Source organism: Mandrillus leucophaeus, unplaced genomic scaffold (genome assembly GCF_000951045.1).
Source record: "Mandrillus leucophaeus isolate KB7577 unplaced genomic scaffold, Mleu.le_1.0 Scaffold257, whole genome shotgun sequence".
Taxonomy (NCBI): Eukaryota; Metazoa; Chordata; class Mammalia; order Primates; family Cercopithecidae; genus Mandrillus; species Mandrillus leucophaeus.
The window spans coordinates 831,871-846,237 of NW_012102665.1; the positions used below are offsets into that span (position 1 = coordinate 831,871).

At 41.0% G+C, this 14,367-nt stretch overlaps 1 protein-coding gene across 1 annotated transcript in view; it reads left to right on the forward strand.

Annotated features, from left to right (window-relative positions):
- RAB31 (RAB31, member RAS oncogene family) overlaps positions 1–12,512 on the forward strand; it is a 90,493-nt gene extending 77,981 nt beyond the window's left edge. Inside the window, exon 7 of the mRNA XM_011983929.1 lies at positions 9,147–12,512. Within this exon, the coding sequence (XP_011839319.1) occupies positions 9,147–9,241 (95 nt within the window). The 3' untranslated portion in view covers positions 9,242–12,512. The remainder of the gene's footprint in view (positions 1–9,146) is intronic.
- The last annotated feature ends 1,855 nt before the right edge of the window (positions 12,513–14,367 follow it).

Below are 14,367 nucleotides of genomic sequence, written 5' to 3' on the forward strand. Positions count from 1 at the left end.
TTTGAAAGCAGTAGTGCAGAGTGTCCAATTTACATTTACAAAAAAAGATCACACTTAGAAGGAGGAAGGTCTCTGCCTGTGTCAATCAGTTGGCATGCGATTGTAGTAATCCAGGAGAGAAGTGGCTTGGATGGGGGTGGAGGAAGTGGAGCTGGATTTCAGAAATCTTCTGGAAGAAGAACCAGTAACACTGGAAGGAGATGGGGAATGAGGAAGACGGCATTACCAAGAATCATCCCCGGGTTCTGTTTCCCGGAATGAGGAGGATTGGCATAGGAACAAGTGCTCTGGGCTGGATTTGGTTATGAGCCTAGCATATAGGATTCTGGATTGTGGGGAACCCAAGTTTTGGTTTGTAGATTATTACTATTTTTTTATTTTTAGAGATGAGGTCACGCTGTATTGTCCAGACTGGTCTTGAACTCCTGGGCTCAAGTGATCCTCCCGCCTTGGCCTCCCAAAGTGTTGGGATTACAGGTGTGCGCCACCATGCCCAGCTGGTTTGTGGATTTTAATTACTCTACTCAAATATCTTTTAGAAAGTATTTTAACTTTTCCTGAGGGCAAAGAGAGGTAGAGCTGCAGTCTCAGCAGAAAAATGTCTGGATTGAGGTGGGACCCAGCAAAATAGCTGTGCTTTTGCTCTAGTTAATTTAAATGTTGACTATGGCAGAGAAAGCCGGACTTTGTCCTGAAAATTATACTTGGAGACACTAGAGACATTAGACTAGGTTTTATATTTGTTGTTAGTTTGAGAGCAAAGTGAGAAACATTTGTTTTACTAAGGTGAATATATGGGCATGGTGGCGTGTGCCTATAGTCCCAGATACTCTGGAGACTGAGGCAGGAGGATCACTTGGGCCCAGGAGTTTGAGGCTGCAGTGAGCTATGGTTGCGTCACTGCCCTCCAGCCTAGGCAACAGAACGAGATCCTATCTCTAAAACAAATAAAAAAGGTAAATATATTTAGAGGCACAAGCGTATTGGCTTGGAAAATTGGAATAGGGTGTTAATATGAAAGACAACAAGTTAAGACTTGTGGGTAGTAATCGTGTCTTGCTCTGGAATCATTTGTTCACAGAGTGTTGTGCTATAGGCACCTTTGGTTAATAGCAGGTTTAAAAAATTTTAAAGCAAAGCAAAAGGTTTGCAGATTTTATAATAGTACAGCAAGCTGTCAGTGAAGGTAAGTTTAGCAGTTAAGGAACAAGGAAATGACAAAGACAAAGTTTGTCCACTTTCTTACCCCCAAAAACATTGATTGACCAAATGCAATCCACTTAAGAAAGTGGACAAACTTTCTTACCCCAAAAACGTTAAGTCAGTGAACGTGAAATAATGTCATTTCAGCATATGGGCAAGTTGGGTCTTCAAAAGGCCTGTCTTTTATCCCAGCAATTCTAAAGAAGAAATTGGTCAGGTGTGCAAACATAATAACAAGATTTAACATGTATGGAGGTCTGATTCCGTGCTTTTGTTGCCATTGCTGAAATATATACTAGTTCATTAATGCACCCTTGATCCTCTGGAGTAGGCACTGTTATCATCCCTATTTTACAGATGAGGAGATTGAGGCCTGGAGAGGCTTGTAACTTTCCCCAGGACACACAGCTAATAAGTGAGAGACAGGCAGGCAGGCTCCGGGGCACATGCTCTTAGCTTGTCTATATCGTGTCTCATTGCACAGCCTGGTTTATTGTAACATTATTCATGATAGCAGAAAACAGGAAATCACTGAACTGTCCAAAAGTTAGGAAATAGTTTTTAAGAAATCATGGTACACCGATATAAATGGGTAATTCAAAAGGATGACGTAAATCTTTGCTGACGTAAAAAGATAAATTGTGGAATGTGAAATGGAAGTTACAGAGCAGTTCATATAATATCCTGATTTCATGTATTTCATATTTCACATTTCATAATATATTTTAGTATCATATTTCATATATTTCATAATATATTTCAATATATCATATATAATGATAAATAATATATTATTCCAAGAATATATCCTTCTTGGAAGGATACATATCAAAATGTTAACAGTGGTTGTTTCATGGTGGTCAGATACCAGGGAACTTAAAAAACACTTTATTATGTAAAATTTCAAACATATACACAAGTACACTGAATAATATAGTGAGCCATTGTTTACTCAGAACGAAACTTGTGTCATCTCTATCCCATCCTGTGCTCACCACCTGTATTATTTTGAAGAGAATCTCAGACATCTAATTTAATCTGTAAATATTCTGTCCATAGTTTTCTTAAACAATGACAACTATGTTATCATATGAATAACCAGAATACTGTTATATTAATTGCTATCACAAATAAACAGTCGGTGGTCAAATTTCCAAAAAGTTCATAGTTGTCATAAATGGTTTCTTTGTTTGCATGTTACCATTTGTTTACATCAGAATGGAAATAATCTCCACATGCTGGGATTAGTTGGTGTGTCTTTTAGGCCTCTCTTAAGCAATAGCTTTCCATTACATCTTTCTTTTTTCCCCATGTGCAATTTGTTTATCCAAGAAATTAGATCAGTTTTCCTGCAGAGTTTAAGACAGTATGGATTTTGCTGAGTTCCTTTTTTTTTTCCCTAAGTAGTATTCCGTTGCATGCATAAACCACAATTTGTTAATCTATTCACCTAATAATTGGATTGTTTCCAGTTTTGGGTGATAACCAGTAAGGGTGCTATAAGCATTCATGTACAAGTCTTCGTGTACGTAAATATCAAGGAATGGAATGGCTGGCTTATCTGGTAGGTGTGTGTTTAACTTTCTAAGATTAGAATGCCAAACTGTCTTCCAAGTGGTTTCACTACAATATAGTAACACCACCAAGGTGTGGGAGTTCCAGTTGCTCCAAGTCCTTGTCAACACTTGGTACTGTCTGTTTGTAAAATGTTAACCATTCAAAAGGAAGTATAGTGGTATCTCATTGTGATTTTTGTTTGCATTTTCCTAATGACTAGTAATGTTGAGTGTCTTTTCATGAGCTTGTTTTCAATTTGTATAACTTGGTGAAGAGCCTGTTCAAATTTTAACCATTTTATATCGGGTTGTTTGTCTTCTTATTGTTGAGTTCTAAAGATTACTTATGTATTTTGGATACATATTTTTTATCAGATATTTGTTTTTCAATTATTTTCTCCCAGGCTGTGGCTTGTCTTCATTTTCTTGACAGTGTTGTTTGGAGAAAAGAGGTTTTTAATTATTGATGAAGTATAGTTTGTCAGATTTTTCCCTCTTGATTTGTGCTTTTTGTGTCTTATAGTTTCTAAATGTTAAAATAACAAAATTAAAGGGATACATCCATATAATGGAATATTATAAGGGATAAAAAGAAAATGAGCTATCAAACCATAAAAAATGTGGAAGAACCTTAAATATGTATTGCTGAGTGAAAGGAGCCAATCTGAAAAGGCTACACACTGTATGATTCCAACTACATGACACTCTGCCAACTACATGACACTCTGGAGGAGACAAAATTGTGGAGTCAATGAAAAGATCAGTGGTTACTGTAGGTTATTGGGGGAGGGATGAATTGGTGGGTCACAGGATTTTTAGGGCAGTGAAACTGTTCTGTCTGATACTATAATGGAGAATACATACTATTATACATTTATCAAAACCCATAAAACATACAGTGCCAAAAGCGAACCCTCCTGTGAACTGTAGACTTTCCTTATTAGTAATGTCTTCAGCAAATATTGGTTCATCAGTTGTTACAAATGTTCCACTAAAGCAAGATGTTAAAAATGGGAGAAATTGGAGATGAGGAGAGGAAGGTATATGCCAACTCTATTTTTCACCCAATTTCTTTCCGTAAACCAAAAACTGCTTAAAAAATAAATAAAGTCTATCAATTAAAAAAAAGAAAGGGAAAGGTGCCTTTGAGTGGTAGGGAAGCCTAATGATTTTTTTTAAGGTTTTCTTTTTTTTTTTTAAAACTTTAAGTTCCGGGATACATGTGCAGAACATGCAAGTTTGTTACATAGGTATACATATGCCATGGTGGTTTGCTGCACCTATCAATCCGTCATCTAGGTTTTAAGCCCTGCATGCATTAGGTATTAGTCCTAATGCTCTCCCTCCCCTCGCACCCCATCCCCTGACAGGTCCTGGTGTGTGATGTTCCCCTCCCTGTGTCCATGTGTTCTCATTGTTTAACTCCCACTTATGAGTGAGAACACTTGGTGTTTGGTTTTCTGTTCCTGTGTTAGTTTGCTGAGATGATTTTAAAGTAGCTTACGTCCCTCTGTGTTGGACACCTCGGCATTTTGGACCAATTGTGACCTCCCTGATTTCCCTCGTGTAGGTGCATCACCACTTCTTTACCTCCCTAGACTTTTAACTTCAGATTTTTTGGTCTCTGTCTCGACTCTCCCGCCTCTAGGCAGTTGTCACCTCCTGCCAAGCATCTTCCACAGTTTCCCTTTCCATCTGTGCTTCCTGTTTCCCCATGGTACATTTAAGGCTCACTTAATCCCTGACCTGGGCTTTCCAGGCCTTCTGACCCAGTGAGCTTCTCACCTGAGAATCCATTCCAGTATATAGCATGTAGCATGTTCCTCTTTATCCTAATATTCAGGGCCTTCTAGTAATCCTAATATTGTCTTCTTTGTGACAGCAAAAGGCCAGTGACAGGGAATAACTTCAAGTAGCATGTGTGTGTCCCCCAGTTCTGCGTTCTTAGGACGATGTTCCATGATCGTGAGTCATTGCTGTGTTCCAGAGACCGCCTCTCTACATGGCTGGGGGCTAGAGGTCATTATCAAGAGTGAATACTGCCAAGTCCTAGCAAACTTGGTCCAGTTACTCATCTGGGTGATTCAGAAAATCAGATCAAGAAATAGATGTTACACAGCAACTGCCAGCATTGCTAACACCAAACAAAAGATAGCCAAGCCTAGTAAATACTGGAACTGGAATGAAAGGAGAGAAGAATTACATACAGTGGAATTGTTAGGGGGGAATCAGCGCTCCCTGGTCTACTACACAGGGAAAGGGAACAGCCCCAGCTAAGCTTGCTGTTTTATTTTTGTTGTGTGTAAATGCATTACAGACCAGTTCAGAGCCAGGATAAAACTTACAGGCTAGGAATTTGTTTTCACATACTGTGTTCCTGTGGAATCATTTCTAAAACCTGCTTTTCCTCTAGGCTGTCAACTTTCAGGAAAACTGAACTTCAAAAAAAAAGTCCTTTAAACTTCTCCTAGACAGCATCTTACAAAATCCAAACCCTATTAAAATAAACACTCTGGCCTCAAATTTATGCTCAAGGACAACTTGTTCTGGAGGCTGAGTACTTAGAGCACATTTTGTAAGAGTGGAAACCTACAGGCGAGGCTCAGAGTCTTTTCAGATGTTTGTGTATATATTTTTGTCCTGCTGTATGCCCGTGTAAATAATACTGATTCAACAGTGTTCCAAGGTGATCACCTTGGTACGGAATGCCATGGCCATTTTCCAAAACCGTGTCTTTGTGTAAGTGCCTTGAACCTTCCGGTAAGTTCTGAATCCCTTAGGCCCTAAGATCGGGATTTGCGTTCGGGGTTTGCGTGCTGGTTTCACGTTCTGGTTTCCTGGTGCAGGCTCCCTTCTCCTTTTAAAGGTGGCGGCCTCATTGTTAGGATCTGGCTTCGCTCTGTCTCTGTGTGGAAGCATTTCCTTCTCCCTGTGTTTGAGGTTGGCATGTGTGTGACTCATCACAGGCTGGGAGTTTTGTAGATGAGCAGCGTGGGTCCCGGTCCACTGACTGAACCCTGAGAATCGACGGTGACCATGAATCACACAGCATTTCTCCCCGCCATGCAAAACCCATGAGCCGTGCCCAGAAGCCCTCGACTGCTGGGGACTCCCTCCATCTTCATTGCTTCCTCCGCTTTTAGTGACGGCTGTGTGTGTTCCTTTCCCACATTCGCTCTGTAAGTAAGGAAGGCTCGGAGGTTTTAAATAACTGGTCCGAGGTCAGTGACCTGGAATGCTGACTCTCTCACTTCTCAAGACTCTTTCTGCCAAAGGAGAAAAATGAAGTCTGAGAAATATTTTACTCTAATAAGTGAAATTTTGAATATTCCGAAGATAAAGGAGCCTGGCACTCCTAAGAAGCCAGGTTCAACAGCTGATTCAGGAGTGCTGCTAGGAGTTCAAAACATGCGGGAAGGGAGTCTCCTTGAGACACAGCCAGGCCTTCCTCAATTTTGCATTCTAGGCTTCAGTGCTCACTGCTGACTGGGGAGAGAAATGAGAGGCAGCAAAGAGGAAGGAGGTGGCAGAAAGCGAGGAAAGGTGTGGACAGACCGTCCTGGCATCCTACTTTGCTATCTGTACGCTCTTTGTTTCTAGATTTTCACTACACTTTTGTCATTTTAATAACTGTCTTACATATAAATTTTTTCTTTAATTTATATACTTTCCAAAGCAAAAAACTTATGGAAACAAGACATGAGGGAAGTAAAGTCGTGGAGGGCTAAAAAGCTAATGCTGTTGTGCTAACATTAGAGTTAGCATAAGGACACCACAAAGTTGATGTTAGCATAGGATGTTGATTTTGATACTGTAAAAAATGCTGAAATGTCAACTCCTTTTACTGATAAGTACACAGCTCTTGGCTCTTGGCTAACTAGGGCAACAGTTATACCCACGAGAATTATAGTACTGTCCAAAAATATTTCAGGTGCAAAAGCAAAAGTCCTCCTTGGTGTGTAACACACTCAGGAGGCCCCTGAAATATTACTAACTTCAACAATGATGTAACTCGACACTGTCACCCCTTTCTCTTCAGGAGTAAGTAACTCTTTATTGGCAAGATCTGATTTGGCTAGATCTTTAAAGAGTACTGGTAGTCATTGGAGACTTCCTTCTCTATTTGTCACTTAAGGTTGACCAAGTAGAAGAGGCATTTTGTTTACTCCCTTTTAATCGTGATAAATTGAAAAGAATAACTTGTCCGGAAAAGGAAACTCATACTTACGGTCTCCTTTGCTCCTGGATTAGGACTGAAGTGTTTTGGGGATGGCCTGCAAAAGCTCCGTAGATCTCTGTTGGCCACACAAAATGGCAAAAGCCACAGCTGCAGAAATTGTTGCAAACTTTTCATTTGCTTCATCGTCAAATGAAGATCTCTACTATTACTTTTGAGTTTGGAGTTAAATGCTGGTGACCTTAATCTTTATGCTTAATGAAGCTTTGGTGACTGTCCATACCATCTGATCTACGCAGTGTATTATTACCTTTGAAATCAACTCTTTGTGTCCCTTGTGGAAATGCACCTCTCCTGGGGTGTTTTTGGCTCTCTCTATGGTCATTGGGTAACATCCACTTGCATTAAGACTTTGTCAGGGCTCAACACATGGTCAGTATTCCGTGCTTTCAGTGTGTGTTCAGATTCTCCTCTTACTGGTTTCCTTAGACTGTACTGTTCTCTAAGCAAATGCCCATGCGTGATTTTTAAGATGTGGTGGGGAAAAATAATCAATAGCACAACCAAAAAAAAAAAAAAAGACCTCATCTTTAGAACCAATTTCCCTTTCACTTCTAATTACTGGTTCCTTAGCAAGCAAGTACACTAACTAGCCTCTATATATATACACACATATACACACACACACACACACACACACATATATATATATATATTCATTTTAGGCTAGGCCTGGTGACTCATACCTGTAATCTCAGCACTTTAGGAGACCAAGGTGAGAGGATCACTCGAGGCCAGAAGTTTGAGACCAGCCTGGGCAACATAGCAAGACCCTATCTCTACCAAAAAAAAAAAAATTATCGGGGCGTATGATGGCGCACACCTATAGTCCCAGCTACTCAGAAGGTTGAGGTGGGAGGATCCCTTTAGCCCAAGAATTCGAGGTTGCAGTAAGCCATGATCAAGCCACTGCACTTCAGCCTGGGTAACAGAGTGAGGCCCTGTCTCAAGAATAAAACAGAATCCTCAGTTTAGAACTAGTGTTTCATGCCTTTTTCAAGGGGGATAGAAAAGTAGCAGAGAGAGCTAATGTGGTTTAATGGGAAGAGCACAGGCCTTGGGACCCATGAGGAAATAAAGGTGTAGATTATAATCAAAGCACCAGCTCTACTACTGCCTATTATTGATGGAACTTTCAGCAAAGCGCTCAAGTTCTTGAGTCACAGTGAAATGGTGATAATAACGACCATTGCGTCAAATTCACAGGGCGAGGTGAGGATGGTGTTTGTGAAAATCTTTGAAAACTGGGAGCTACTAAGGTTATTTCCAGATTGCATTGCCTTTTTTCAGAGAACAATTTTATTGAGATAAAATTCACATACCATACATTTCACCCATTTCAAGTGTACAATTCGGTGGTGTTTGGTATATTCACAGATCCATGCAGCCATCAGCACAGTCAATTTTAGAATAATCACCTCATAAAGAAACCCATACCCTTTAGCTATCATCTCTCTGCCCCTTCTATTGCCTGATTAATTTTTATTTTGTGTTTATTTATAGAGACTCTCTGATAATTTTTAAAATTAAGTTAAGTAAAAATAAGATTACTTGTGGATGACATTAAAATACTGTTTCCTAGGAAAAGTGTCTCTGTAGAGCTTTCCAGTTAATGATCTAAATGCCTTGGCAGGACGAGGGATGATGAGCTGAGTGTTAGTAAATGACATTGCTAGGAAGATTACAATTCAAATCCGTTTCTATTTTGAGAAGCAGAAAAGATAGATGAGTACTCACTGTTACTGTTGAAGTCACGGTACCATGAAAGCTGCTCATTAAATCAGGACGAGTCTGTGGGAAGGCAGGGAGGGAAGAGTGCGCTGATGAGCCGAAGCTGGGTGGGAACTGTCCCCAGGAGTGGATCTTCCTAGTCCAGGAGATCCACACCATCGAGAAACTGCTGGACTGTTCCTCACCTGAAGTTCCTAAGCCCATGAATTGGGCTTTATGCAGCAGAACTAGGGAGGAAAGCATAGGAAGAAGGAAGGGAGGGAGGAAAGGAAGGAAGGAGAAAGGAGCCCCTCTGGGAGCGCCTCTATTTTCTGTAGAGCCCAAACATTAAGCAGGAGTGTTGAAGCAGGGTGAAAATCTGTGTGTGCAGTGTTGGCTGTGGGAAAGGGAACTCACCCTTGGCCTCCTTTTGGTTCTAGGCCGCCAGATCCCACCCTTGGACCCCCATGAAAATGGAAACAATGGGATCAAACTTGTGAAGCCAACCAGTCAAGCCAGCCGCCGGTGCTGTTGACCCAAGGGCCGTGGTCCATGGTACGTGGTACTTGAAGAAGCCAGAGCCCACATCCTGTGCGCTGCTGGAGGACGCTATGCTCGGTGGCCTGGCACCTCACTTTGAGAAGAGTGAGCACACTGGCTTTGCATCCTGGAAGACCTGCAGGGTGCGGGGCAGGAAATGTTCCTGAAAATGATTTTAGAAAACCCTGGGAAAACCCACCACACCACCACAAAATGGCCTTTAGTGTATGAAATGCACACAGAAGGGAAGTAGTTGCATTTTTGCTAAAAAAAAAAGAAAAGAAAAGAAAAGAAAAAACCTTTAAAAATTCTTGGATGTACAAAAGTCTTACTGCCTTCTTATGTGTGTGGTATTCTAAAGTGGTGTTCCACTCGGATTTCCTGTGCTGCCTATCCAAATTCCAGTCACGACTTCAATGTCATTGCCTTTGTTACCTAACCAACCTTCACTGAAAGGCAAATTCACTTCAGGAGGTTAGTTTTTAGCTAGCTTTGGAAGCAAGCCTTTATTTATTACTTTTCAGAAGGAAATCAGAGACGTGTCAGTGGAGCGCCACTCAGACTGAGACTTGAGCTATTACAGAAGCCAGGAAAAGTGTATTAGAAACTGTTGTCTACACCACTTTGAATTGGTGAACATTTTTCTAAGTTATGGTCATATATACCCAAACAAACCAAATCAAACTAAATTATTGCATATAATTTTGGGATCGGGTGGCCTAGTTTGAAAGAGTGATTTAAGTAATTACCATGTAAGTGGTGAGAGATGCAGGATATACACGTTGTTCAAGAGACCACCTGACATGCATCTCCTCCGCAGGAATACATTCCTCCTCTCTTAGAGAATTTAATGCACATAGTATTACTTTACTAAGAGAATATCTCTTGACGTCATATCTAGGGGAAGAGAATTAACTGGAATTAAATTTAATGTTTGAATCTAAATCATTGGGCAAACTTCTAATAATAGCAATTAATAATAGGTTACAGGAAAACCAGCCAGAGGAAGTATCAGCACTTTAAAATTCTAGACCCAAAAAAAACTACAAAATCAGAAAAAGTGTTTTTATGTTTCTCGCTTGCGGAGAAGGGTTTTAGGGCTAACCAGAGGTCCGACCCTGGAATGCCAAGGAACTGAGACTGGGCTTCGACGAAAACCTTCCTTTTCAGATTCCCTGTCTGCTCAATTAATTAAAGATGTTTGAATCCAAAGGAAGTAAAGGACAAAAAAGTGTGGAAAGGAAGAGAACTGATTCCTACTGAAAATTCAAATTCTATTACCATTCTAACGTTCATAAAAAGTTGAGATCAAGAAGCAGTTGATTTCCTGCCAGGGCTTATATTAGGGGGTGATTCTTAAAGGACATTAGGATTGGTGCTCAGAAATGGTTAATCATGCTGTGTGCTAACCAGGGCCAGCTGGTACCTTCTTTGCCATGAGCATTCAAGGGACAGCTAACCTTTATTGACAATCTATATTGTGAAAGTCAGGAAAGAGATCGTGAGCTGCTTGGATTAAAGACCTGGCACTTCAGTTACTCAGCACGCCTCCACGTCACTCAACTTAAGAGAGTTCATTGACAGTGTTAGGATGTGAAGGCTGGAAAACATTTATTTTGCTTCAAGAGTTCCATTTGGCTCTCCCAAATAGGTACCTCAAAAACTGTTAGCAAGTGGCATTTGGATGTCTTGGCAAGACCTTTTGCAGGGATTTTTAGGGTTTTTTCCACCTTGTCCACATTAATGATTGGCATGATTGTGCTTGCAGGCCAAGAAATGATCATACCCTTGCCAAAGGTTTAAAAAAAAAAAAAAAAAAAATCCAAGTTGAAAATTGAAGTGACCTCTTTCCAGCTGACATGCAGGCTTATTTTGTAACCTTTCCTCATCTAGTTTTCCCTGAGAACCTGAGTTTATCTCTTGACAGCTGTTCAGGTTTTCAGCTGAGGGGTAAGTATCCTAGCTGAGAGTTTTGCATCTTTGGGCTGGGTGTGCAGTGGTTGTGTTTTGCATAAAATGTCTAGTCTTAGCCACACGTAGTGAGCTACCCACTAATGAGCCCATGGTTTTATTTCAAAAGCACATGAGGGTGTGCAAGCACTCTGTTACCTTTCTGTATTGCCTTAGCTATTCAAGCCAGTCAGAGGACAATGTATATATTCTCATCAGCACTCAGAGCAGCCGGTGAAGAGAGGAGATCACACTTGGGCACACTGGGATTCACATAAACATTGTATCTTCTCTGTGGATGCTGAGGCCTTGTCTACAATGAGGCTTTACAGCCTTCCTTTGTTTTGGTTCAGGATTACTTCCTGGCTGTCTAATAATTGAATCATAACCACATAATATTATGTAAAGGCCTGGAAATTACTATTGCCAAAAAAAAGTCATGTAGTTTCATGTGATGTAGCATCCTTGGCATCGTTTTCCAAAATTTGTTCTTTCTCCCTTTTTTTTTCTTTCATGCGTGGCATGAGTGTGTATCTGTGTAAATATGATTGTATATGTGTTACCGCGACATATAATCCATTTCACTGGCTGAGTTTGGCCCCTAGCCATGTGTTAATATAAGGTAGCCATGGCTTCTCGGAGGGATGACTTCCCAGTGGAAATCTCCGAGAATGGCAGTGGAGTTGTGCAAGCATTGTACATCGCCACATAATTGACTTGCCATTTTATGGTTAAAAATGGCACATTAGGCTGTTGAATATGACGTTACCTTGCAGACCAAAAGGTTGAAGGCCCGAAACTAACTTTTAGCTAACAATAAGGGCTGTGCCCCAGTGGAAACTGAGTTCATTTTCTGAGACAGGTTTGGATGACTGAAATATTTCCTCTACAATCAAGGACCTTGACATGTGATGGCTGAAACTGAGCTTTTTTGTGTGGGCTTCGGTTCTCACTGTTCTGCAATGCTCATGGCAAGTTGAATGGTGAGCTAGCTTAGAAATTAAAGGGCCCTGAGCTGTATTCAGACCGATTGGGTATCTAGCTTACCGTTTTAACATCATTTCGAAACCAGACCCCATAATCCGATGGCGCTGCCCTGTTGTGCAAACTGCTCCCTTTTCTCGTGTTTTTGTAAAGAGCTTCTGTCTGGGCCGGACCCAGCTCTTGCACATACAAGACACCGCTGCAGTCAGCTAGGACCTTTCCGCCATGTATTCTGTTCTGTAGTAAAGCATTTCCATCAACAATGCCCAATTGTATCTGTTATTTTTGGTTTAACACACACTGATTCATACTAATAAATATTTTAAGTTTTATCCAGTTTGTCTTTTTCTTATTACAATGTTCAGTAGAATCATGTTTTAAAAATCAGTTAACTCAAACAGAGAATGATGATTCCCCAGGGAAATGTGCGCACCTGTACATATGCAGACATACATAAGGATATTCTCTGAAACACTGTTTGCAATAGCAAAATGTTGCCTTCCACTAAGGAAATGGAAAAATGAAATGCGGCCCAGCCACGTGATGAAAGCTACCAGGTAATGAAAATGAACTCACTATCAGGCATCAACGTGGATCTCAGAAACAGAATATGGAGTGCAGGCTGCCATCCTGCACACCCCCAAGAAAGCCATCATAGTGGCCTGTGTGAATGCAACCCTCAGGAACTGCAGTGCACAGCCTGGGCAACCAACCTGTGGCCCTGGCTGAGTGAATAAAGCAAGCTGAATAAGTACTAATGCATGTCAACTCACATAGAACAACAGATATTGTTTTTGAATGTGTTTGTGTGCTAAAAGAATTAGAAATTAAAACATGAACTTCATGATGGTCCTTACCTGAGGGGAGGCAGAGAAGTGAACAGGATCAGGGAGAACAATTGTCATTTGTAGGATTTACTTCATGATAGAAATATGAAGCCAATTTGACAAAAGGATAACATTCGATCATTTCAACGCGTGTGTTTTATTCGCCTTTACATTTTTCTGTGTGTTTTGTTTTTCAGAGAGGAAGGGGAATGGAGACAAGAAACAACAAAGGATGAGGGTGACTTCTTTAACATGCAAGAAAGATTTCATAAGTGTATTTGCCAAGTCAGTTACTTTGATGAGCTATACTCACTCCCATCCCCTCTCCTCCGTTGTCTCAGCCCCCACTACCTGCCACCAACAAACACACACACACACTTTCACATTCATGCCCTTGTGGGGTTTATGTTTTCTCTGCAGAGCTTCATTTGACATCTAGATAACTGGGAAAGTGGGAGGTGAAGACGAGAGAAGCAGCACTTTCATGTTCTCAGCATTGGAGACGCTGTCCGAGGCCCCTGCTAGGAAATGCTTCTGATATGTAATCAAACTAGAAACACTCATCACCAACAAGAGACCCAGTGTTCCAATTTTATGAGAAAACATGCCTTTCTTTTGCATTTACTAAGAAGCAGTTACCTGTGTATAGCAACTTTGGGAGATGGTTTTGGAAATCATCCCGTGACTGGATTCAGATGGCAGATTTTGTGCAGCCCAGACTTGCTATGTCAATAGCACTCTGCACAGGGTTTCCACTACCCCCTCCCGCAGGACTGTTGCATCTCACCTCGGGGTGTATTTAATAGAACCAGTGTCTGAGGAGTTATGCCCTGAGGCTGAGAGGCCTTCATGGCAACTTGCACATTTTTACAAAACAACTCTGGTGAATTGAGGGGGCCCTGGAGAGCAAGGACAAGGAGCTCAGGCTGTGTTCAACTGGGCTCCAGCATTCCCTGTGGGTGCTCTAAATAGTTCCTGTTCCTTCAAATAGTTCCTGTTCTAGCAGGTATTGTCCAGAGAGCAAGACTTGCAGGCTGGAAGAGGAGAGAGACTTCATCCCAATTTCGTGAGCATTCATCTCCAAGAGTGTCTCGTCTCCAGTTTCTAGACATAACTGCAGCAACTGGCTTTTTGTACATATGTGAAGCCATCTTCTCCCTTCCATTCCAGTGTTCTATTAAAAAACTGAAAAGATAACACCAGGTGTTGCCTGGTATCCTGAAAATAGGCAGTCCCATATATGCTGGTTAGAGTATAAATTGTTATAATCTTTCTAGAAAGCAGCTTGGCAATGTATGTCAAAAACATTTGAAATTATCATATCCTATGAGCCACTAATTACATTTTTCTTTTTTTTTTT